Genomic DNA, 27780 nt, shown 5'->3' with positions numbered 1-27780 from the left:
TTTCAAAGTACTTCTGCACATGTATTATGTCACTTGAGCCCCATGTCACTGTGGATTTAGTTAATGACTCTAGGGCAGCTCAGTAGGTCACCCATTGTTTCTTGTTAATAATTTTAATTTTAGCTTCCCCTGACAATTACAACGGTAGTTCTAGATAACTGCTATCTGTTACATGTTTGTTTACTGGGTGTCGTTTGTATTTCTCTGTGTGACTCACAGTCTCCTTTATGGATCATGTGCACAAGTTTCCTAAGTGTTCAGAAGTGTTGAAGATACTCGTTAGTGGCTCCTTATATAAATTTCCCTAAAATGTATTTATATCCCATATTTTTCCACAAGTGGCACGAGATGTCGTTTCCTGATATTTTTGTTTCACTAAAGCCACAGACGTTCTTTCATTGGAAAGACACAGATTTATACATTAGAAAACCTGCTAGCTTACCTTCTGCTGGTCCACTTGCCCAAGAGAGTAATCTGGAAGCGTAAGATACTCAAGGAAAGGAAGCTGTGCTTGGTCTGCTCTTTGCCCACGAAAATGATTAAATTCCAGGTCAAAACTTGGATCGTGATAGTCTAATCCACACTGAAACTGAATTCAAATTTCACTGCTCCTTGCTGACTGGGAAAGCTTAGGCATGTTACTTATTCCTCTGTGACTTAGTCTCCTCCTCTCTAGGTACAAATTAACTTATCACACCTACTAGACTCCAGGAGTCTGGCTGGACAAGAAGCCAATCTGGGGAGCTGAATAGATTTGAAAGCTCACCTAGAGGCCTGATGTGACAGAGGGGCCTAGGACACATCTACCTCAGGATACTGACTGCTAAGAGTCAAAAGCTATCTCATGCTTAAAAATTAATCCAAAATTGGCAGCTCTTTCTGCACATGGGTCCTGTCCCTGTGCTATCATAAAAGCACCTTTTTGCTTGAGGCAGCCCTGAAACCAAAAGAGCCAATCTGTTCTCTCAAACAGAAATGATGGTTTATTTGGCTAGATTAATGTTCTCGACACTGGCCCTCACCCAAGCTGACCATTTGGTGTGGGAGAAGGAAGGAAAGAGATGGTCCTCATGTCACTATTAATCTCTTGACATTCTATCCGGGGAAATCATTTATAGGTCACTTGAAGTAATCAAGTTACTGGTCTCTGGAGGGTACTGATGAATTGACTGTATTTTTTTTTTTTAAATGATGATACTATCTGGACGTTAGTCAACTAGGATCTCACAGCCTATTAGATTTAGTACTTTTGATGACTAAGGGAGAAGAGAGGGGAAAGTCTATATAGGTTTTGGCTGATTGAAGGGGAGTGAAATCTGGTGCTTTTTAAAGGAAAAAATAATCATTAAAATAATTTAAAGTTATTAATCCACTAAGAATCAGAGCACAGTCCAAAGCCTGTCATTGAGTTAATAATAGTTGGCGATTCCTTTCAGACATAGCTTTTGTGAGGTCATTTTTTGAGGCTAGTGGTGAAAAGTTTCATAGCCACAGAGCAACATTTGGCACTAAATTAGTTCAGCTTGTTTCCACATGGCCCAAAAATCTTCATTTGTTCCATCATGAAAAACAAACTTTCATTTGCTTGAAGCAGGGAAAAATAAATGATTTTCTTTTGCATATTTTGACAATTTAATTTTTAGCATGCTTATATGTTAATCTTTTTTTTTTTTTTTTTAAGCCACTAACTACTCTTTTCCCTGTTTGGTTTTAGTCTCTGTAAAGAAAAAAACCTGCATTTTTAGCTCTCAACAGAAAGAGCCAAATTTTCTCAAGGCAACAGCAATACAGACCCAAAGAAAATACGTGTGGCTTAACACATTACTGAGTGAGGTTGGGGAGAAGTCCTTCTCTCCAAGTATGAAGTGGGTTATTGCATTTCAGGTCATGACAATTTTGTGACATGGCTGTTGGAGGCGCAGGTATGGGATAGGTGGCTCCATTGTTTCTTCTTCCTACCCCACTAAAGTCAAGAATTGATCCCTTTTAACTACAGTGTGAAACAAATGTGGCATCAGTTATATAGCCCTACTCAAAAAGCATTAAATTAGGAAGGCAAAAATACCCAACCAGAGTTGTGGGAAACATTAGCTGGATTACTAAAGTTTGCAAAAGCATCCGAATCAAGGTTTCCTCTGTTGAACCACTGGGGTACACGTAGCAGCAGTAATGACAGTAGCTAACATCGAGGGCTTATTACGTGACAGGCCCTGTTCTAAGAGTTCTACCTCTATGTACCCATTTAATCCTACAAGATAGGTAATATTATCTTCATTCGAAATGTGAGGAAAATGAGGCTTAAGGAGATTAAGTAACTTGGAAAGGTCACACAGCTCTCTGTCACTAGAGACTCACCCTCAACCATTACACTACGGTTGTATCAGGCTGCCACTATTAGAATACTGGTCTACCATTCACTGGTTACAGGACTTCGGGCAAGTTAGTTAACCTCTTTAAGTATCAGCTCTGTAAATAGGTTGTGCCTACGTTTAAATGAGATAGTTCATGTAAAACGCTAATAGTACCTGGAAAGAGGAACTATTATTTAATAAATGTTAGCTGTTCTGAAAATAAGAGAAATTAGCAAAGAAGCAAAGAGTTAATAGAGGTTTAATTTTTTTATTATTATTATTTTTTGGTGTGTGTGTTTATGTGTATGTGTTTCTTATTACTTATATTACATTTTTAGTATTACCTCTCAGGAATGAAGTTGATCACAGAAATGATGACAATTATATTAACGGGGCTTTACATTTCTCAACGTGCTTATACGAATTACCCAATTTGATCCTTAGAACAGTATTCTGTATCTGTCAACAAACTGAGGCGTAGGGAAGTTCAGTAATATTATGTTGGACACAGAGCTGACAGAAAAAGTTGAATCCAGATTTGAACCTATGAAAGTGAGTTTAATTTTTATGCTTTGATGTTGAGCTAGTTTACTGGTTTTAGTAATGTTTTGTTGATCTTGGGATTTTCAAGTATAGAATCAAATCGTCTGCACACACTGTTATTTCTATTTCTTCCTTTTCCATAGTTGTGACTTTATTTGTTTCCTAATCCTATTGGCAGCAGTTGAGTGCAGTATTAAATAGAAACTTACCCTGCCTTTTTGCACCTTTGTTAATACTTCTCATGTTAGTCCCCCCAAATGCTTGGAAATGGCCCATGCCTGTCCTATCCAGCCATCAGAACTGACTGAAATGTTACCTCTCTAAAAAATTCCCTCTGAGCTTCTCAGCTAGGGTAACCTCTATTTATTCTAAACCAGTGGTTCTCAACTGGGGCTGATTTTGTCCCCCAGGGGACATTTGGCGATATGTGAAGTCATTTTTAGTTGCCATAACTAGGGCAGATGGTGCTACTGGCATCTAATGGGTAAAGGCCAGGAGGGATACCGCCGAGCAACCTGCAATGCCCAGGCCAGCCCCCTGCAATGAAGAACTCTCCAGCCTAGACTGTCAGCAGCGCTGAGGTTGAGAAACCCTGTCCAACTAAAGCCTCAAGGCATTAGGACACATATTATTTTCTGCTTTTAAAAAGCTTATTAATGTATATATTTTATCATTGACTGTATTATTTGAGGACAGAGATTCATCTTCGTCATCTTTTTATTGCCAATGTTCACAAACATTGGCAAGTCTCCCTACACAGCCACCTGTATTACTTCATTAAATACCTTAGATTAATTTAAACCTCAATCAACCATTAACTACAAAAGATGACCTATGTTAGATAAAATGACTTCGAGTTTCCTTAAGACATTTGATAAACAAGAAAAACAATATAGGACCTAATTTTTTTAATTTGTCAAACTCGGGCAAATGGTCCTTCTTTTTTCTGATTCCATGCATCTTCCCCAAATGATTCCATAAACCATGATATATTAAAAAAGAGCACAGAAAATCAATATATTTGAAAAGATACAATGCACATATGAGTGCATTTGGAAAAACATTGTAACCATGACAAATTTGATGATGTCAACTAAAAACTCTACTAGCAGAATCAAACCAAGGAGGAAAAAGAAAAAGTGAAAACACGTTCAAGATACTAGGCTCAAGGGAACCACAATCAGGGAACACGAATGCTCAACATACCAATACTGGTGTCACATTTAAAGCTCAGATTTTTTAAAAATCCGATCTCCTTGGAAGTAAGCAGACATGGCTTTATTTAAAGTGCCTAAAATGCCATATTTGTTATGATATGTCAGCAGCAATTCAGAGAGGATTTTGTCAAGGAAGAAAATAGGAATTTCCAGAATTCTTCTCCCCAGTGATATTTCTAGTAGCAGGTGGAAGATACACTCAATACGTGAGGGCTTTGCTATGTAAGAGCAATCTTTCTTACAGCCAGGAAGGCTACTGTTACTTTCCGCTAATAGCTGTATTTCTAAATGAAAATTTGAAGGGGAATATTCTATGTTACTTTTGGAAAGGGCTAAACACAAATTAGGTAGTTAATTGGTGCATCTAATTTTTGTGTGGTTTTCATTTTTATGCAGTACTTTCATGTAACAACCTAACAAATACATCTTTTGAAGTGGAGTACTCTATTAGGTAACACAGATGTTTCTTGGATTTTATTATGCTCATGAAAATTTCATAACATTCATAATAATAGTGTAAAATAATAATTCACTGTGACCAACAGCATGAGCAGTGGGCACAGTGAAAATTGAAATATTTCACATGAAAGAGCAGAAGGCAGCTCCAAGAAAGAATACCATTCATCCCCAAATGAGATTTATCCATTTCAGTAATTTGTTCCCAGTTTTTAACACACATTTTTTTATGGATAGTATTATTTATTTCCTGATCAAGCAGTGCTACAATTACATGAATTAACCAATTACTTACCTAGTAAATCTGAAGCTCTTAAGTTTTCTTTCAGAAACATCACAGAAATAATGGCACTACCTAGAAAGAAAATGGTCGTTAGTGGTGTTTCCAATATAAAAACATACATTACGCAGTGCCATTTGAAGGGAGTTAAGCACTTTGTATCTTATACCTGGACTAGCTATGTCCTGGTCAGAGACACCCAGTAGCTGTGGCTGTGAAAACAACTTCTTCCCCCTCATGGTTGAGGATACATAGAAACTAACCTGGTTTACAATGGACCGAGGACAGTGGCTGGCATAGTGCCCTGTGGACAGCAAGGGCATAATAAAAGCTCACTAAATAACTAAATGAAGAAATGGAAAGAAAGAAAAGAAAGAAAGAGAAGGAAAGATAAAGACAGAAAGAGGGAGAGAAAGAGAGAGAGAGAGAGAGAGAGAGAGAGAGAGAGAGAGAGAGAGAGAGAGAGAAAACAAGCAGGCAGGCCGGCAGGCAGAAAGAACAAGAATGGATGGACAGAAAGAGTGGAAGGAAGTTTTAACTTTAAATATATCCCAAACTGAAACCCATTATTTGCCTTCATCTCCTCCTATAATTCCTATTCTGATGATATGTCTAAGGGGCCCCAGAATTGTAGGACTCCTGCCATCTCCACTGTCCACACTACACATCCAACAGGATCCCGGGTCCGGGGGTCTGAACTTCACCATCTGTCCAGCCCATCCCCCTTCCTTTCAGTCCACTGTCACTGCACTGCTCAGACCAGCTTCAACTCAGGCTTAGACCTCAGGCTCTGACACGTTCCTCATCACATTTGTTCTTGATCTCTTTTATATTCTATGCCCACCCTTACTGAAATAATCAGAATTCTCAGAAATACCATTTAGTTTCATTCTAAAGGACTTTTATTTGTGCTATTCCCTTTGCAACTCTGCCTCCATTCTTGTGACCAACTCTGGACTCAAGATCACCTCTGGATTCCCCTAGACCCAGTTGACCAAACCACCCTTTTGTGTAATTACCCCCTCTAACATAGCTTTCTTGTTACACTGACGATTTATTTGCCTGTCTCCCTGCAAAGACCATCAGTTCCTTTGACTCTGAGATATGTCTTATTCTTCTAAGCTCTCCTGGGTGTACCTAGCACATAAATAAGAAAGTTTGTGGGATCTCTGCCCTGCATTTGCTGGCCTTCATAGTGTAAGATCCTCTTTCCCATGACAGATGGTACTGAACCCTCAACCTCTAAGTGAGCCATGACCTAGTACTATGGCCTCAGGTTATGTAGGATATGTTGAATCTCTCTGAGTTGTTCCTCTTACGAAGCCATTACTCTATGAGTAGCATGGGAAAATCCAAACTTGCAATAAGACAAAATACTACACAACATAATTTGTATTTACATTTTTAAGAGTGGGGGAGGGGCACAGGGAGGGGAAGAGAGAGAATCTTAAGCAGGCTCCACACCCAGCCTGGAGCCCAATGTGGGGTTTATCTCACGACCCTGAGATCATGACCTGAGCCAAAATCAAGAGTTGGACACTTAACCGACTGAGTCATCCAGGTGCCCCTGTATTTTAAATTTTTAACAGAAATTATTAACTAGGTTTTTAAGTTTATTTTTTTAAAGTAAAAATATAGGTAAGAAAAGTCATCATAAAAATAACTCATCATCTAGAGAAAACTGCAGTATGGTGTGTTTATTTTACCTTAGCTGAGATAAAACTGTAATGCAAATTTTTTTCAGTTTCCTTAGTTACCATATTATTAAACTTGCCATGTCATTTAAAATTCTATATAGAATTTTAAAATTTTAATGAGTCTGTATAATAATTCATTGAATCAGTTAAATTTGAATATAACTATATCTGGTATTCTGGCAATTGATTTAAAACAAAATAAATCCACACCAGAAACCCTCATTCAAGAGAAGCTGGGATTCTCTTATGTTTGCTCCATCTTCTTCTCAACCTGGCTCTCTCTTAGTCAAGCTGAGCTATGTCCTTGCAAACGTCTCCTGGGCAGGTTATTTATTGAATAGACATTTCACACAGAATAAACAGAGCACGGAAAATATCCACCAAGCATGAATTTAATTGGGTCATGTAGCTTTAAAACACTAAAGCAATGTTTTCTGTATAGATACATAGCCCATTAAGAATTGAGTTTGGGACAGGTGTAAAAATGTCTGAAAATTTTCCGTTTCATATTTGAACCAAAACAATTCAGGGAAACTAATTTCATGTGTTAGAGAATTAGGAATGTTACAAAAACCAAGACCCCATTCCCATCCCATCATTGACTTCCTGTGTAATTGCATAAGGAATGCTTCCAAGTGAAGAGATATAGATCAGTAAGAAATAGGTGAAGTATCACTGCTAACACACACCAAATGCATTCCATGATAACAATCCTTGAGACGACTATTTCACAGCAAAGGAGTCCAGTAGGAAGGGAGACACTACTTACATGGAGTGGGCTGGTAGGAGATACAGAGACAATGTACTCCAGGTCCTAAACTTTATATTTGGGAGGCAGGTCCAGAGAAGTTGTTTGTTCATTCATTGATCCATTCATTTAACAAACATTTATATTACAGCAGAATTGGAACCAAAGCCCACACTTCCTTAACCCCAGTCCAGAACTCTTTCAGGTACACTACACACCATTGCCTTCCTTAAAGGGAGAGAGAGGCATTGTTCTCCTCTTCTTGTTGCTAAACCAGTTTCATAAATAATTTTACTTTTAGAAGAGATGGGGGAGGGACGCCTGGGTGGTTCAGTTGGTTAAGCATCTGCCTTCAGCTCAGGTCATGATTCCAGGGTCCGGATCGAGCCCCACATGGGGCTCCTTTCTCAGCGGGGAGCCTGCTTCTCCCTCTGCCTGCCGCTCCCCCTGCTTGTGCTCTCTGTCTCTGACAAATAAATAAAATCTTTAAAAAAAAAAAAGAAGGGATAGGGGAAATGTTATATAGGTGACAATTTCATTGCTAAAGAGAAAAGGACATGCTTGGTAACAATAAACTTGAAATATACTATATGTATCAAATTATATCAATTGCCATAAAATAGTTACCAACATTTCCTGAACATAAATATGCTACTTTTAGTCTCTGAAAGAACTTGTGTCTAAGGCACTTCCATACTCATTTTTTTGTTTGTTTTAAGAGAATGTGAGCTTTTCTACAAAATTGTTAGATAAGAGAATAAGATTTTTAGTTTTATTCATCTAGCAAAGGAAGTAATAAAAAAAGAACATTCTGTTAAGAAACACTCATAATTCATTTATCTTTCAAAATATGGTTAAAATGAGAGCTGTGCTGAGCAAAAAGACCGTGTCTGAGCAACAGCTCATAACATGACTTCTACGCAGAGCAGTAAATTTTTAAAATGAGAAAAAATAAATAAACTGAAGTGCCCCATATACATTTGCAGTCAGAGATTTGTCAAGCTCAACCCTGTCTAGTTGCCTCTGTAACAGCCACCACTGCCTAATAAACACCTAGGAAGAGGAAAGAACTACTATGCTTTTACTCCTGTAGCAAAATTTAATATTCAGAAATAGAGCATTTCAAGATCAATAGCTTAAAAACCAGGGGCGCCTGGGTGGCACAGTGGTTAAGTGTCTGCCTTCAGCTCAGGGCGTGATCCCGGCGTTATGGGATCGAGCCCCACATCAGGCTCCTCCACTAGGAGTCTGCTTCTTCTTCTCCCACTCCCCCTGCTGTGTTCCCTCTCTCGCTGGCTGTCTCTATCTCTGTCGAATAAATAAATAAAATCTTAAAAAAAATAGTTTAAAAAGCATTAAAACGGAACATAGTTGTAAATGAAACAGATCTGTGCTAGGTAAGATTAAACTGTGGTTACGACAGAGCATTGACTTCAGCACTCACAGTTCTGTGTAGGATTTTGACTGGGGACATATCTGGGCAGAGGTTCGAGAATCCTTTTCCATTCTGGCCTTCGTATGGACGCAGATTGAAACAGAGTACTCACAGACATGGGTCTACACGGAGGGTACTTGTGAACACTGGGGTTAAATGCATTATACACAGGGACCCCAGAGCCAGACACGGAAGGGGGAATGAGCATAATGCATTAAAAAAGAAAAGGTGAGAGGTAGCATAGGAAAGATCATATACCAAAATTAGAACAGTGGTTGTGTAGCTACTATCTATCCTTTTACATCATTATTACAATAAGCACTGCATTCCTTATGCTGTACCTTTTATTCTTGTGTCTTACTCATTTCATAACTGGAAGCCTGTGTCTCCCACTCTTCTTCACCCATTTTGCCCAGTCCCCACCCCCTCCCCTCTGGCAACCATCAGTTTGTTCTCTGTATTTATAGGCCTGATTTTGCTTTTTCTTCATTTATTCATTTTTTTTTTTTAGATTCTACTTGTGGGGATTCCCTTAAGTATCCCTAAAAATACTGAGCATCTTTTCATGTCTCCTGGCAATCTGTATGTCTTCTTTGGAAAAATGTCTATTCAAGTCCTCTGCCCGTTTTTTAATTGGATGGTTTGGGTTTTTTGGTGTTGAGTTGTAGAAGTTATATATTTTGGATAGTAACCTCTTATTGGATATATCATTTGCAAATACCTTCTCCCATTCAGTAGGTTGCCTTTTTTGTTGTTGTTGTTGGTTTCTTTCACTGTGCAAAAGCCTTTTTTTTTTTTTTAATGTAGTCTCAACAGTTTATTTTTGCTTTTGTTTCTCTTGCCTTAGGAGACATAACTAGAAAAATTTTTCTACAGCCGATGTCAGAGAAATGACTGTTTTCTTGCAGGATTTTTATGGCTTCAGGTTTCACACTTAGGTCTTTAATCCATTTTGAGTTTATTTTTGTGTGTGGTGTCAGAAAGTGGTCCAATTTTCTTCTCTTGCATGCAGCTGTTCAGTTTTCCCAGCACTATTTTTTGAAAAGACTCTCTTTTCCCCACTGTATATTCTTGCCTCCTTTGTTGTAGATTAGTTGACCATATAAGCATGGGTTTATTTCTGGACTCTCTACTCTGTTCCATTGATTTCTGTGTCTATTTTTGTGCCAGTGCCATACTGTTTTGATGACTACGGCTTTGTAGTATATCTTGAAATTTGGGACTGTGATCTCTCCAGCTTTGTCCTTCTTTCTCAAGACTGTTTTATTATTCAGGTTCTTTTGTGACTCCATACAAATGTTAGGATAATTTGTTCTAGTTCTGTGGAAAATGTTGGTATTTTGATAGGGATTGTGTTACATCTCTTGATATTCACATATATTGCAAAATGATCACCCCATTAAGTCCAGTTAACATCAGTCCATATATAATTACAGAATATTTTTTTTCTTATAATGAGAACTTTTAAAATTTACTCTTAGCAACTTTTAAATATGCAATACAGTATTATTAGCTATAGCTGCCATGCTGTACATTACATCTCATGACTTATTTATTTTATAACTGGAAGTTTGTACCTTTTGACCCCCTTTACCCATTTCACCCACCCCACCCTCTCCCTACCTCTGGCAACCACCAATCTGTTCTCTGTATCTATAAGCTTGTTTTTTTGTTTGTTTTTTAGATTTCACATAGAAGGGAGGTAATGTGGTATTAGTCTTTGTCTGACTTATTTCACTTAGCAGTGAAATCTTATCTCAAATGGTAAGATCATTCTTTTTTATGGTTGAATAATATTCCATTGTGTATGTATACCTCATTTTTCTTTACTAATCCACTGAGAGATACTTGGGTTGTTTCCATACCCTGGCTATTGTAAATAATGCTGGGATGCATATATCTTTTAAAGTCACTGTTTTTGTTTCTTTGGATAAATACCAAGAAGTGGAATTGCTGGATAATATGGTAATTCTATTTTTAAGTTTTGAGGAATTTCTATATTGTTTTCCAAAGTGGCTACACCAATTTACCTTATCACCAACAGTGTACAAGGGTTCCTTTTTTCCACATCCTCGCCAACACTTGTTACTTATCTTTTCTTATAACAGCCATTCTAACAGGTGTAAGGTGATATCGCACTGTGGTTTTGACTTGCAATCCCCTATTGATTGGTGATTTGAGCATCTTTTTATATACATGTTGGCAATCTGTATGTCTTCTTTGAAAAAGTCTACTCAGATCCTGTGCCCATTTTAAAATTGGGTCATTTGTTGTTTTTGCTATTGAGTTATGTGAGTTCTTCATATATTTTGGATGCTAATGACTCATTAGATATATGATTTGCAAATATTTTCTCCCTTTTAGTAGCTTGCATTTTCATTTTGTTGATGGTTTCCTTTGCTGTGCAGAAGCTTTTTAGTTTGATGTAGTCCGACTTGTTCATTTTTGCTTTTGTGGCCTTTGCTTTTGGTGTCAAATCCAAAAAATCATTGCCAAGACTAGTGTCAAGTGTCAAACTACATTTTCTTCAAGGAGTTTCATGGTTTCAGGTCTTACATTCAAGTCTTTAATCCATTTTGAGTTAATTTGTGTTTGTGGTGTAAAACAGTGGGGCAGTTTCATTCTTTTGCATGTGGCTGTGCAGTTTTCCCAACACCTTTTGTTGAAGAGACTGACCTTTCTCCAATGTATATTCTTGGATCCTTTATAGTAAATTAATTATACATATCTGCCTGGGTGTATTTCTGGGCTCTCTATTTTGGCCCATTGATCTGTGTCTGTTTTTATGACAATATCATACAGTTTTGATTGCTATAGCTTTGTAATATAGTTCAAAACCAGGGAACATGACGCCTCCAGCTTTGTTCTTCTTTCTTAAGATTCCAGCTATTTGGAATCTTTTGTGGTTCCATACAAATTTTAGAATAGTCTTTTCTAGCTCTGTGAAAAATGGCCCTGGAATTTTAATAGGGATTACATTGAACCTATAGATTGCTTTGGGTAGTATGGACATTTTAACAATAAGAAATTCTTTCAATCTTTGAGCATAGACTATCTTTCCATTTATGTGTGTCTTCTTCCATTTCTTTCATCAGTGTTTTATAGTTTTCAGTGTACAGGTCTATTACCTCCTTGGTTAAATTTATTCCTAGGTATTTTATTCTTTTTCATACAATTGTAACCACTTCTTAAAAGGAAAATTTAACCCAAAATTTAAACAATCAGGTATACTTTACTCAACTGTGACTATGGATATAATATTATCAGATTCAGTTGTAAAAAACATACCAAAAAAACCTTTGGTCCAATGGGTTACAAATTCAAATGCCAATGGGGCCAATTAGGCAATCCTTTGCAGAGGGCAAAATAACGAAGGTGGTGGGCTGGGGCAATGAAGGGTGATGGGGTGTGGTGACGAGGGTGGTGGGCTGTGGGTGGTGGACTGGTAGGATGAGGGCAGGTTGCTGTAGCTATGAGAAGCAGTGGGGCCATGGTGACCTAGAATATACAAGGTCAGTGAAAGGTGGCAGCCACAATTCAGCCTTAGCCAAATGCAAGTCCAGGACTACCAAATCTGATTTTTTAAGGCAAACCACTTTTTGTGTGTCATGGTCCAATTTTTAAACATGGGAAATTAATCTATATTCTTTAAAAGCATTGTTTAAGCCAAACAAAACACAGGAAAGGTCAGATCTGACCTATAGGATACCAGTTTTTGAAATCTCATCTAGCCCACAGTGAAAATTTCATCAATTTTCAATTAGTGTTATCCAATTTATTGTTTAACCTCTATGATCTGAAGAGAAACCAGGGTATCTTTTTATACTATAGGAAAGTGGAAGACAAAGTAGTAAAGGAAACCCTTTTGTAAAAAATAGCCCATGAAAAGAACATATTTATATATAAGAATGCTACAAACAGATCCTCACATGTAAATATCTGGCTTGTGGTTTCTGACCATTTATAATGGCAACTTTATTGCACTGCTAAAAAGCAAACCACTGAAGCGCTTTCCCCTCACTCACAATCAAGCTTCAAACATGCGGACACATTGAGCCTGCTCCCAGGCTCAATCAACTGTAATTGTATGGAGGTACCAACTCCCCCAAAATCATCATTCCCCCTTAGTTGTAGAATGGTAGAAGGAACATATGTCAATTACAACATACCCCATGGAGTTAGGATTTGAAAATCTAAGGATGTGACAGTTGGAAAATGCTTCTTTGTAGAGAAAAAAGTTGTCCTACCATACTGGCAGGAATACAAGTGTCAAGTAATTTATGTTAATAAAAAAATTGCTATTGTCATTTATTGAAGATACTGAAGAAACTGCTCATGGGTAATTTGTATAATTTCAAATAAGGAAGTTCACCTGGATTAAGAATAATCATTCTTTTCTACATTTTTCTTGACACACATTAGTGATTAAACTTGAAAAGACTCCAAAAAAGTAAAGACTCCATCACTGAGAAGATTAACTCTGTATTATAAATTTATATAATAGCACATTACTTCATCAGGAGCAATGTCTCTAGAAATACTTCATGGTGTTCTCAAAAAATCAGGATGAGTGGAAAAGACCTTTCGAATAGCGCTTTTTAGGTTTTAGGAATGCTCTCAGCCGAGTGCATGAGCAGTTCCTGCACATTTATTTAGGCTGGTTTGGGGACAAATCTGCTACAGCAGACAACCCAGCAAGCCACCAAAAAAAAGGGATCTTTTCTGCATATTTCCAACATTAAAATACATGCCTGTGTGAAGCGCCCACAGGCAGCCCATGTGGCCTGGAGCTCCAGTGATCTCATCCAGGCTGGCACTAAGCACGGGGCTCTGAAGGACCGGGAGAATTCGCAGCATCTAGGCTTGTGGAATGCTACAGGTCACTTGCTTATTGGTCTGTTTATGTTTCCTTTCATTTGTTTCTAATAAAAATCTTGGAGACCAAAGTTTCTGCTTGAGATGACTTCTTTAGAGTTCCAAAAGGCCTCACCAGGGCTTTCTGGCTACACTATGACCATCGCCTAATGGATTACAGACACATTTCAGCTCACAGTTCCATCACAGCACAAGAGAAATACACGAAACAACATATATTCCACATCATGAATTTCCATTTGAGCCAAAGCCAGCATGTTAGGGAAAAGTTGGAGATGGAAAAAACTTATCGGTCATGTGTCTCATTCTCTCCTCATTTTCTCAGTGCAGTTGGCTCTCCAACCATCATCCGAACTAGCCCAGTCACACGGTGACTACTTCTCTTAGGAAATTATTCCAGGGCCAAGGAGATCTTGTTGCTATTGATTCTATCATTCCGTGTAAAATTCCAAGTGTTTGATCTCACGTAATTCATCTCAAGTTTAGGCTGTTCATTACCCACTTCTATTCATCTGGGCAATAATGAAGTAAAACAGCAAGTTTATGTGTCTTATACATTACCTGATGTGGTGGATGCCCATTCAGTACTTGTTTCTTACCATTATTTCTCAAGTACTGCCTGAATTTAACTTGGAAAAGGGTGATGTATTCTATGAACTCTCTTAGAACTTTAAATCAATACATTCAGGGATATAGAACTGAAAAATGTCATTGGTGCTTTCATTATGTTCTGTTCCTCCCTGCCCCTGCAACAGTCTCCTTTGCCACTCCCAGAAAAATTAATTTTATACAGACTAAGTTTGACCATGAATCTCCTTAATTCCATTTGACTTCAATTCTTTTGATTGTTGATGGTTGTATGATTTTTAACCATCTCTCAACGCTTAGGCATAGCATAGATATGTCATGAGGATGAGCAGAAAAAGTAAAACGTTAAATGTAAGGCTGCACTTTGCAGATACACAAATAATTTAACTTGTTAGATTGTCCCCAAAGGACAAGCTTATAAACTTTTAAGTATGTACAGAAGTGAATATCCACGAGTTCCTTGCAATGAAATGCTTAACTATTGTGCTTTTAAGCAAGTGTTTTTGTCTTCTAACACGCTAGAACAGAACATCCTATCCTCATTTTATCAAAATTCAAATTCAAACCAGGTCTACAAAGCTGTATTGTATGATTTCCCTGTACTCTGCTTTCCTGGAGAAGGAAGATGGAAAGCAACCAGACATACACAGTCACGTCTCCTGGGTCTCAGTTAAAAGGTGAGGAAGGACCTTAAGCAGGGCATCGTGAGAATGATGGAAGTCATGGAGGGGAATGTAGGACCAGGACTGCCGTGTGGGGTTGAGCAGGTGGCACAGTGCACAAAGACACAATGTCTGCGGAAGCACCACCCACATCTCCTATCTTGCTGCTTTGTATATTTCTCAGGACAATTTTAGGACAGGTGGCACCAAAGTGTATTGTACTAATTATGATGATTTGCAGACAAACAGAAATAAAGTATCATGAGAAATGCTACCTTTTTCTATTCAGAAAAAGGCACCACATAGACAAGAAGAGGACCCACGTGGGGGTGCTAAGGCAACAGAGAATAAGCCTCTTTAATTTACTCTGGAAGCTAAGGAAGGCCTTCTGCGGAGGGAAGGAGTAGTAGTATTTTAAAATTTTATTACAAACTGCTCAGTATATCCAACTTATTTCTTTTTACTAGATTTCTGGTATAATAATTTCTCCAAAAACACATTCTCAAATTGCAGTTAGGCCTGAAAGAAATCTGTCCTTCAGCCTCGCTGAAGTTAATTAGCAAGTACACAAAAGTGCCACAAAGCCAGAGCAAGAAGATACAAAGTTACACACACATCTTATGCCTCCATGTTTTCCTCTGACAAGTGTGTGTGTGTGTGTGTGTGTGTGTGCGCGTTAATTATTTTGTCTTGGTACGTTATTTGGAAATTGATATTTTCCAACATGTTTTGGTAGGGAGCACGTGGAGGAGTCAAAGGGTAATTGCTGCTCAACGGTTGAACACATGAGCTGTGAGGACCCTACTTTTCTGTTCCCTGAAAATTAACCATTACATGGATAAGAAAATAAAAAGCTTCTCTTAACCTGGCTCCTCCATTTTAGAGAATTTAATCATCAGCTACCTTTTGGGGCCTGGGGAATAGATGCCCTTATAAAGAACAGTGTGCTGTGTTTCTGAGTGATAATCATTATTATAAATCACAGTGACAATCACTAGTGTTGTCACTATGTCAAACACTAGTGTTGTCACTATGTCAAACACTGTAGACTGTATCCAACACTGTTCTTAGGTGTTTGTGTTTACCCTGTTTTTCCCTGAGGACAACTTGTGAGGAAAGAACTCTTTTTTATCTCCATTTTACAGATTAGGGATCTGAGGTATAAAAATTGTTTAAACTACTGGTGTGGAGGTCACAGAGCTCTCCGGTTGGCAGAACTGAGATCTGGACCCTAGAGCTCCCTGTGAGGCCCCAGAGCGCATGCTCTTGACCATTCAACTGCCCTGTCTTATTGGGACAAATATCCAGCCTAGGCTATAGACGAAATTGAAAAACATCCATTAAGGGGCACCTGTGTGGCTCGTTGGTTAAGCAAGCATCCGACTCTGGATTTCGGCTTAGGTCATGGTCTCGGGGTTGTGAGATCAAACCTTGCGTTGGGCTCCATGCTCAGTGCGTGCAGAGTCAGCTTGCCCCTCTCCCTCTGCTCCTCCCCCCACTTGCTTGCTCTCTCTCCCTCTCTAAAATAAATAAATAAATAAAATCTTAAAAAAAAAAAGAGAGAAGAAAAACATCAGTTAAGCTTTCTCAATTAATGGAAACACAAACACAAGTCAACGTCCAGCATTAACCACACTGCCAGTATAAAGAGCATATTCGTCAGAATTTGGACCTATTGTGCAGTGAGAAAAATAGGGTAAAAGTGCAAGGTGACGCAGGGATACTACGGCTCTGACATTCTCAAAATGCTGGCCCCAGGCCTGGGCATTCAGATCTGCCTGGATTATTCCCCACTATCCAATCCTGAGACTCAGAGAGGCTAGATAGCTCCCCTGAGCCAGGCAGTGGCGATTGGATAATTATTAATGTGAGCACTGCCTTAAGAATTCCCTGAAGGGCTTTCTGCAGAACTGCTGTCCTTTGAGGATGCTTCATAGAAAAACACTTTGTGGTCGGCAGGTTCTCGAACCCTGGCCTACTGCCTCTGCCTCTGAAAGACTCACAGTGTGCGTGGGCCCGTCCTGGGTGCGCCCCGCAAAGCCCTGCACTCATGAAACCGGGCTAGCATCTAACATCCAATAGCGCGGAAGTCTGTTTGATCGTGGAGCTCTGTCTCTCAGAGCACCTCTGGACCCACCGGTAAAACTGGTGCTTGAGGGATGGCTGCTTCAAGGTGAGCGTGGCAGTGAGGCACGGCGGAGCACACACGGCAGGGGAAGGAAAGGATAGACGGGAAGATGGATGCAGGCAGGAATGTGGGAAAAGCACAAACTGAAATAGCCATAATGCTTCAACACAGTGTTTCTCATATACTAGTCCTAAGAACAATGTGTTCGATTGAAGTTACAAAGGGAGAAGGAATTTTGATGAGGTAAGACGAGACAGCAGGTCTGATATATTAGGCCTGGCATATTGTGTGCAGGGAGATAAGACTACAGGATTACCTACACGGGATCTCTCCTTACTTCCGGAGGGGAGAAAGGAGCACGGTGTGCTGATGTGAACCTGAAGCAGAGCAGGAAGATGGAAGACGGTACCTACCCTACTTTGGAACTCCAGCTTTTTTAAAAGCTGTTCTGGATTTTAATTTTCTTCCTTCCTCTTCTTCTTCTTCTTTTTCTTTTTCAATTTTAAAAACAACAAAATATAGAAGAAAGACCAGAAAAAAATATGCAAACTCCCATTCCATGCAATATACAATATCTTTGTTTTTTTTTTTCACTCAGAAGGAAGTCTGATTCCTTTCATGAATCTCCCAAGAAATAATAAGAGGAAAAAGTTCCAGCACAGAAAAATGTGGACACTCTTCTGCCTCATCTGTAGACAGAGCCATATGATATGGCTATTTTAAAAATACTTCTTTTTTTTGCTTCAGGTCCTTTAGAGTTTCTAGAATCTTTATAAGGAATCTCAGGGTGGTAAGGGTTTGTTCTGGGGAACATTCTCAAATCACCAATGGTCCATAACTCACTCAAAACACTTCACAATAACCTAAGTTCAGCTCAGGAATGCTGTGGGAATATTACTCATGAGCATATATTACTGTTTGCAAAGATTGTAAAGTAGGAAATGGTTTGTATTTGAGGCTGTATTTTTTACTTCTTTGAATCATTTTATGGGCAGAGAGGGAGGTTGCTAAAAAGTTCTAACATTGAAATATTAATTGGGGCTAAGAGCACACAAAGAAAAATGATCTATAGCTTTAAGAAAGCCCCATCCGTCAAACCAGTGGGCTCAGAGTTTGAAGATAGGTAGACTGGCCCATGGGGACTTGGGGAGGACAGGACACTGTCTAAGGTGAGTGGGAAAACTTAAGCTTCCTATTATTAATAGGAGCTTTGAGCAAGTGAGGCCAAGATGAGCAACTTCACAGGCAGCTTCTCTGAAGGTCTGCAAGGGGGATCAAGGGACACGTAATCTCTGGCAACTTCCAAATTCTCACTTTAGGTCCCACAGGGCCTGGCTGTATTTCATTTCTGTGACATCTCTGATCATTGTAATGAATCCAGCCATACTCCCCTTTCTTCAAGCGAGTTGGAGTAGCTCTCTTTTTCTTGTTCCCAGAAAAAAGGATTCCCAGTACCTGGGAGACTCGAGATAAATGGAGAATTTCATTACGATGTGGTACACTCAACCCTCCCCCAGGTGTCTGTTTATATTCCTGGATGCTTTTTTTTTTTTTTTAAATCTATTTCATGGAAGCTAAGCATAAAACAAAACAAGAAATAAAAATGAAAACTAGCTCTAAATATAAAGTCATTACGAAGAATAATACAGCATTTTCAGAACACCTGGGGCCTGAGAGGTCCCAAAGTGACAATATAACTAGATCTTTTATCTATTATTCCTCAGATTTTGAGAAGAAAGAAGAAATCCACAATGTCCATGTACATGGTACGTGTAGAAAAGAGAAGATATACTAAAACTGCTCATTTTATTAGAATGTTAAAATGGGTAAATGATTGCGTAAATTGTGTGCCTATTCAGAGTAGTAACAGGATGGCGATTTTAACCGAGCAATTTCTAGAAAGCTGAAAAAGTGTTCTTTGCTAAATATTCTACTACAGTATACTATGAAAATATTTTAAGTAAAATATTTTGAGTGATTTTTTTTGTTTGTTTAAATATTTTGAGTGATTAAAAAGAGGAAACTACTTGTTTGAATATTTTGAGTGATTAGAAAGGGGGAACTACTTTCAAAATATAATACAATTCTTTTTGAATATACATTTCAGTTTAAACTATGCTTTCTTTAAGAATATGATATTTTTAGGAGAAATATTAAAATTGGGACATGTGAGTGCTTCTTACGCTTGATCTAGTTGTTACCAGACAATAACCATCAACTTGTTCCTACTTCACTGGAAATTTCAAATTCACAGGCATTCAAAAACATGCAGTTTCCATAGCAGCAAATAAGAAGGAAAACTAAAAAGATTCTATTGATCCTAAGGCTTAGAAAATTTATTCATCCTTTTAGCAGTGATTCTTGCTCTTTTTTTTTTAAGTCTTTAGCAACATCTCATATTCTCTTTCCTAGATATATCTAGTAAATCATTTAAATTTTGAAAGTAGGTTAATTGTGACATTACTGTAAAATTACACATTCTTATAGTAATGTAGAATAACCAATACTTAATTCTTTTTAAAAAAGATTAATTTTATTTTATTTTAATTTTAATTTTTTATTATGTTAGTCACCCTACAGTACATCCCTAGTTTTTGATGTAAAGTTCCATGATTCATTACTTGCGCATAACACCCAGTGCACCACGCAATACGTGCCCTCCTTAATACCCATCACCAGCCTATCCCATTCCCGCCCCCCCACCCAAGCCCTCAGTTTGTTTCCCAGAGTCCATAGTCTCTCATGGTTCTTTAGAGAGAGAGCAAGAGACAGGGCGCGCATGAGCGTGAGCATGCGAGCAGGCGGAGGGGCAGAAAGAGGGGGGAAGGACAGAGAGAGAATCTTAAGCAGGCTCTACACCCAGCACAGAGCCCGCAGGGCTGGATCCCACAGGGCTGGATACCACAACCCTCAGATCATGACCTGAGCCTAGATCAAGAGTCAGATGCTTAACTGATTGAGCCACCTAGGTGCTCCAATATTTAATTCTTTTTTTTAAAAAAAGATTTATTTATTTATTTATTTATTTATTTATTTATTTATTTGAGAGAGACCGAGAACGAGCACAAGCAAGGATGACGGGCAAAGGGAGAGGGGAAGCAGACCCCAGCCCCGCCCCCCTGCTGAGCAGGGAGCCTGATGTGGGCTCCATTTCAGGACCCTGGGATCATGACCTGAGGAGAAGGCAGAGGCTTAACCAACTGAGCCACCCAGGTGCCCCCCCCCCGCCACATTTAATTCTTAATGTAAAAGAGATACTGAACTATGGAGTCAAGATTAGGCATCAAACACTCTAAGTACACATAATGTCAGTCTAACATATGAATAAAATGCAATGTATTACGAATGTTTTTAGATAATTCACTAATAATTTAAAAAGCATGCTATTACATTTGTTGTTACTGTTAATTTATTAAGATGCAGACGCTGGAAATCAAGCTTTTAAACATAATACTACAGTTACAAAGTGCCAGTTTCTTCATGGGTAACATGGCAGCATGATGGTGGATCAGTGAAATCAGTGTAATTGTGCCAAGTTAAAGTGCTAAGAAAACAGGAAGTAGACTTTCTTCTTTTATTCATGTGTTGTTCAAGTTATATGTTGTTTCACCAACTATTCTGATCTCTAAAAAATTCTATTTGTCAAAACACAGAGAAACTGCTCACCTGTAACAGACATACAGCCTAACGGAGCGATGAGAGTAATGGGAGCAAACCCGTAGGCTGCAAAGTTGCCCGTCTCCCCCACGGCCATGAGCGCGGCTCCAGCCCACCACAACACGCTCTTGAAGTAGGGCCTTGGGTGTTCCCGGTGCGCCATCTGGACATGAGAATATTTCTAGGAGTAAATCAGAATGCAAATAAGAAAATATTTCTACCCAGTTAAAACTTGCCTTGAACATTTTTGGTCCTATGCATTCGCATCATGGTTTTTAAGTTTATTTGCCAATTATTACAGAGCAATTATTATGGTTTTCTGCTTGTTCCAAACCTATTAACTGCAGAAGTGATGGCAATCGACAGAGAATTTTGCATGGAAAGGGCCTTCCTTACATAAGAATGTTGCTTAATTCTCACAAATGTAAAATTAGTATCAGTAATTGCTCTCCAAAGATGAGCAGTGTGAAGAATCGAAGATATTTGCAAATGACACTGCAGATAAAAGATTAGTATCCAAGATCTACAAAGAACTTCTCAAACTCAATACACGGGAAACAAATAATCAAATAAAAAAAATGGGCAGAAGATATGAACAACACTTTTCCAATGAAGACATACAAATGGCTAACAGACACATGAAATAATGTTCAAAATCATTAGCCATCAGGGAAATTCAAATCAAAACCACATTGAGATACCACCTTACGCCAGTTAGAATGGCAAAAATTGACAAGGCAGGAAACAACAAATGTGGGGGGGGGTTGTGGAGAAAGGGGATCCCTCCTACATTGTTGGTGGGAATGCAAGTTGGTACAGCCACTCTGGAAAACAGTGTGGAGGTCCCTTAAAAAGTTAAAAATTGAGCTACCCTCTGACCCAGCCATTGCACTACTGGGTATTTACCCCAAAGATACAGATGTAGTGAAGAGAAGGGCCATATGCACCCCAATGTTCATAGCAGCATTGTCCACTATAGCTAAATTGTGGAGGGAGCTGAGATGCCCTTCGACAGATGACTGGATTAAGAAGATGTGGTCCATTTATACAATGGAATATTACTCGGCCATCAAAAGGAACGATTTCACATTTGCAGCAACATGGATGGGACTGGAGGAGATAATGCTAAGTGAAATAAGTCAAGCAGAGAAAGACAATTATCACATGGTTTCACTCATTTATGGAACATAAGAAATAGCAGGAAGATTAGTAGGAGAAGGAAGGGAAGAATGAAGGGGAGATAAACAGAAGGGGGAATGAACCATGAGAGACTATGGACTCTGGGAAACAAACTGAGGGCTTCAGAGGGGAGGAGTGGGGTATTGGGACAGGCCGGTGATGGGTATTAAGGAGGGAACGTACTGCATGGTGCACTGGGTGTTATACGTAAGTAACGAATCATGGAACTTTACATAAAAAACTGGGGATGTACTGTATGGCGACTAATATAACATAATAAAAAATTATTTAAAAAAAAGAATTTAGTGTCTTTTTAGTCCACCGCACCACAACACTTCCTTTAGATTGTCGAAAAAGCCCAGATGCCAAAATAAACATTACTCGAGAAAGCCCCTCTGAAAAGGGATTTAAATGTATGCGTCAAAGCAGCTACCACAATAAACATAGCAGGGCAGAGGTTTTGCTAGTGGGGGTCGGGGTGATAGATGCTTGTTTATACACGGTCAGAGTATTTCTTTGTACTGGAAATATCTACATTCCTGGAAAATTGGCCGTGAAATAAAGCCCTATTTCCTTATTGATTTGATGATGCCTGAGCCTACTTTCTATTAAGAAGTACGTACCATTCTAAATTACATTTAAAAACTTTAAAAAATAATAATAAAAGTACTAGAAGAAAACACAGAACATTAGGGGCGCCTGGGTGGCACAGCGGTTAAGCGTCTGCCTTCGGCTCAGGGCGTGATCCCGGCGTTACGGGATCGAGCCCCACATCAGGCTCCTCTGCTATGAGCCTGCTTCTTCCTCTCCCACTCCCCCTGCTTGTGTTCCCTCTCTCTCTGGCTGTCTCTATCTCTGTCAAATAAATAAATAAAATCTTTTTAAAAAAATAAAAAAATAAGAAAACACAGAACATTAAAAATAAACCTTGGTTCATGCCAAGATTATGAACATCTTTGGTACAAATTTGTGGTACAAATTCACAAGCCACCAAAGCACCTTGCCTCGGACATGTAATATTATCAAGAGGCCCAGAAAAACATTGAATTTCCTTTAAAATCAGAAGAACAAAGTGAATGCAGTCCAGACTAGACTGTGTGTGTCTTTACATCAGTGAGGTCATAAAATGTAACCATCTGTATATCATTGTGGAGGAAGGATCCCAAGAAGGAACGGAGGCCTCTTAAAGTCATAATGTGTTCCTGGATCAAACTATAGAGTTAGAAAAATAAGCTACTTCTTACCTGAATATTTAGGGAAATACTCATTACCAAATTTCCTAAAATGGCTAGCAAGACTCCCAAAAGGTGAATCTGTAAAAGAAAATGTTTTCTTTTTAAAATAGCACTTGTAAGATACTTCTAAATTAAAAAAAAAAAACAAAAACACCAAACCCACAAAACAAAACCAACAAAATTTAAGTTGATACATTCATTCATGTGCTTGTTCATTCAGCAAATACTTACTTAGCACCCATTTGCCATGGTCGTTTGGATTGTGAATAGTGGTTTTACCAGGATCTGTTTTTTCACTTTAGTCAAATATTATTTTTTTTAGAACTAGCGCAATCCTTTACTGAATTCTCTAGATATTTGCCTCATTGGCTCAAATAAAGAAAATATAGTTACCAGGTTCTGACTTTTGCTCACTAAGGTGCTTCTTATTTGTCCTTTCTGTTGACTTCTCTTAGCAACGTCTCTGATCGTGGTGTTCATTGCCTCAAGTATGGACATAATTGTTGCCCATCTGGTCTCCCTCGCTCCTTTCTCTTACTATATTCTGGAGGGCTGTGGTATGAAGGCGAGATCGCTGGCCTTGGAATGAAAGCATGTGTCTGAGATTCAGATCTGCTATTTTCTAACCGTTGACTTTGAGCAAGTTATTTCAGCTCCATGGCCTCAGGAAACAAGAAGATGTTGAATAAGATGTTTCCAAAATCCTTTTACTTCTAAAGTTCTATGATCTCCATGGGAGACAGACTACATTTTCCCACCACTCCTCTCATCAAGAACCCACAGTGTTTCTCTACAGATAGCCACGTCGAATATAAAACTATCATAGCAGCTCCCCATAATCAGTCCTCATCCTGAGCTGACAATTGGCCACAACATATTTAATGGAACCTCTACCTCAGTACCTGGCACACGACATTCTCCAGTCCATCACACTTTGGCTCCTGTCTCCCCTCTCGCCTAGAAAGAACAGCGCCCTTCCTCAGCCCATTCCAGTCTACTTCACCCTCCTGGCCTGCTGAGGACCTCTGCCGCTTCTTGAGACCCGTTCAGACCACCTCAGCCCATCCTTACTTTCTCAGACTCTAAATGGCAAATGCTTTTGTTTCTTCTTTTTATTTCTTCTTTTATACTGTCACGTGCATCATTATGTTCTATGGATGGATGGCAAGGGATGTCCGAGGGAAGAAGACCATGTCTTAGGCCTCTGTTGGACCATCTACATCATCTACTTTACAAAATTAGGGGCTCTTGAAAAATACTTGCTGGAAAAAATGTATAATGGTTTAAAATAAGAATTAAAAAGAGATTTAAAAATAAGTCCTTACACGTTGCCAAGATGTTAACTATAGAGAGTGCTATGTACTATTTGATGACTTCAAAAGATGCATTTGCTGCTCCTATCTAGGTACAAAGGTGTCATATCTTGTGGCAGTATAAATTAGCAACAGTATCAGGGATACCCCCCTTTTTTTACAGTACATAACTTCTAGCTAGCTTCAAATTCCAAGGAGTTATTTGAATTTCAAATGAATATTATAACCACAAGAAACCCTTTCAGAATGCAAAATGTCTTTGAAGTTTTAGAACTTTATTATATGTGCTGAAGTGAAATTCAGTGTTTTTTAAAAATGAAGCAGAAAAGTTGAAAACCCATTTAATAGTTGATATATAATATCCTTAGCCTTTAATCAGTTAAGAATTTTCTTTTCCTAATAAAGGCACTTGGCAATAATTGTGATCACTATTCCTCATGGGGAAAAACTGTATCATAATAAATTGTGCTATTTCCATGCTTTCAATTTATAATCGAATGCATTTGGCAGTAATCAGGAAAATAAAGATTCAGAAGAAGTTTGGGATTGAATGGATGATGATGAAATCTTCCATAATTATAACAGTAAATTGTAGAATAGAAACAACTTACTTCAGTTCTTTAAATCATTCAATGAGTAGTTTAAACACCACCAGGCTGAGTGTTTAGAAATTGGCAATGATTGCTCAGCTATGACACCAAAAGCACAGGCAACAAAAGAAAGAATAGATAAGCTGGACTTCATCAAGATTAAAATCTTCTGTTCAAAAAGGGACACTATTAATGGAGTGAAAAGGCAATCTACATAATAGGAACAAATATTTGCAAATCATATATCTCGTAAAGATTGATATCCAGCATACATAAAGAACTCCTACAATTCAACAACAAATTAACAACCCAATTAAAAATAGGCAAAGGACTTGTATAGACATTTCTCCAAAGAAGATTTACAAATGGCCAATAGGTGCGTGAAAAGACGTTCAACAGCACTACTCATTAGGAAAATGCAAATTGAAATCACAATGAGCCACCACTTCACACCCACTTGAATGGCTACAATTTAAAAAAAAACCACCAACAACAGAAAGTAGTAAGTGTTGGAAATGATGTAGAGAAATTGGAACCCAGGGGTGCTGTGAAGAGGATGTTAAATGGTATAGATGTTGATCATACACCATATGTAAGAATTTAATCAAAGACCCAAGCTAAGAGCTAAAACTATGAAATTGTCAGAAAAAAACATAGGAATAAATCTTCATAATCTTGGATTTGGCCATGAATTCTTATAGATAGGACATCAAACGCATAAGCAACAAAAGAAAAAATAACTGGACCTTATCAATATTAAAAACTTTTGTGTTTCAAAGGACACTATTGAGAAAGTGAAAAGATAACCCATAAAATGGGAGAAAATGTTTGGAAATCATACATCTGATAAGGGACTTGTATCTAGAGTATGTAAAGAACTGTTACAACTCCATAACAAAAACACAACCCAATTAAAATTGGGCAAAGGATCAGAATAGACATTTCTCCAAAGAAGACAAATGGCTAATAAACCCATGAAAAGATGTTCAACGTCATTAGTCATTAGGTAATACAAACAGAAAGCACAGTGATATACTACTTCACAGCAAATAAGACGGCTATAATCAAAAATCATAAGAAGTGTTAGCCAGGATGTAGATAAATCAGCAGCCTCACACACTGGTGATGGAACTATCAAATGGTGCGACCACTTTGGAAAACGGTCTGGCAGTTCCTCAAAAATGTAAGCATGGAATTTCCATTTGACTCAGCAATTCCACTCCTAAGTATATATCCAAAAGAAATGAAAACATGTCTACACAAACATTTGTACACAAATGTCCATAGCAGTGTTACTCATAATACAGCCAAAAGTGAAAGTGATTCAAATGTCCATCAACTAATGAATAAATAAAATGTAGTATATTCATACAAAAATGGAGTATCATTTATCCATAAAAAGGAATGAAGCACAGATATATGCTATGACCTGGATGACCTTGGAAAATTTACGCTATGTAAAAGAATCTAGTTACAGAAGACGACGTGTTACATGATTCCTTTTATATGAAAGGTCCTGAGTAGACAAATCTAGAAATAGAGAAAGCAAATTAGTGGTTGCTTAGGCCAGGTAAGGATGCTGGGCTCGGGGATGACAGCCAAAGGGTGGAAGGTTTATTTTGGGGTAATGAAAATGTTCTAAAGTTGATTGTGGTGATGGTCATACAACTCTGTGAATATACTAAAAACCAGTGAATTGTCCCATTTAAAATGAGTGAGCTATATGAGACGTGAATTACATTTCAATGAGATTGTTACAAACAATAATTTTTAATACACAAAGTATTTACACCTTCTTTTTTGGCCCAAAGAAATAAAACGCTACCGGTGTAGCTCTCTTTCTTACAGTCTCTTCTCTCTTCCAGAGACAAGAAACATTTTTCTGAAGCTGATATAGATCAATTTCTTTCCTTCCTAGATTTGCTTTTATTATCTGTTTACTGAATTTTTTTCATCTTTCTTCATTTAGACGCTTAACTCATTAGTTTTTCCTCTTTCTTCCTATCTAATAATATACACAAGCGCAGCTATACACATTCCTGTAAGTGCACCCTCTGTTTTAGCTCCATGCTTCCTTTGGGCATGCTGTTTAAATTGGCATTTAGCTCTAAATATTTCATAATTATATTATTTTTATCGGAGACTTATTCAAAGGTCTTTTTAAAAATATTTCTAAATGAATGGGGGTGTTGGTTATTGATTTGTTACCAGTTTCTAATTTTATTGAGTTGTGGGCAGAAAATATCTTGTGTGTAAATTAATACTTGCTTTTTGACCTACTATATGGTATAAACCGAAATTTGTTTTGTGACCTAATAATGTATGGTCAAGTTTTATAAGTATTCCATGTATGCTTGAAAAGAGAGTATTTAATTGTTGGGTTAATACATTCTCTATATATTTTGCTCTCTATCTATCCTTCCATCTATCTATCTATCTATCCATCCATCCATCCATCCATCCATCTCCATTAATTCGTTGCTCAAATCTTTGCTACTCTTAATACCGATGTAGGTATATTAAAAATCTAACTATGAACATGGATTTATCCATTTTCCTTTTAAATATGTTGAATTTTGCTTTAAAAGATGTCAAGTGCTATAGTGTTAGGTAGATAAAAGTTCAGGATTGCTTAATCTTCTCAGTTAATAGTTCCTTTAATAATTATATATTGACTCTTTTAATCTTGATAATGTTTTCACTTTAAAGTTTATTTTATCTGATACTACTATAATATCGCTGCTTTCTTTGGATATTTGCCGCTTTCCACATCATTTACTTTCAATATTTCTGTGTCATTATATTTAGTCAGGTCTTTTATACATT

The 27780-nt window shown here is 38.0% G+C and overlaps 1 protein-coding gene across 1 annotated transcript in view; it reads right to left on the bottom strand.

Moving 5' to 3' along the window:
- The window catches only part of NIPAL2 (NIPA like domain containing 2), a 73028-nt gene that overhangs the window by 29209 nt on the left and 16039 nt on the right, over positions 1 to 27780 (bottom strand). The window contains 2 exon segments of the mRNA XM_087864708.1: positions 4863 to 4922; positions 23061 to 23129. Of these exon segments, the coding sequence (XP_087720834.1) occupies positions 4863 to 4922; positions 23061 to 23129 (129 nt within the window).

The sequence above is a fragment of the Ursus americanus genome, chromosome 9 (assembly GCF_024610735.1).
Source record: "Ursus americanus isolate L20-20 chromosome 9, mUrsAme1.1.p, whole genome shotgun sequence".
NCBI classification, from domain to species: Eukaryota; Metazoa; Chordata; class Mammalia; order Carnivora; family Ursidae; genus Ursus; species Ursus americanus.
The sequence above is the reverse complement of the archived record's forward strand: the minus strand, read 5'-3'. Positions and strand labels throughout refer to the sequence as shown.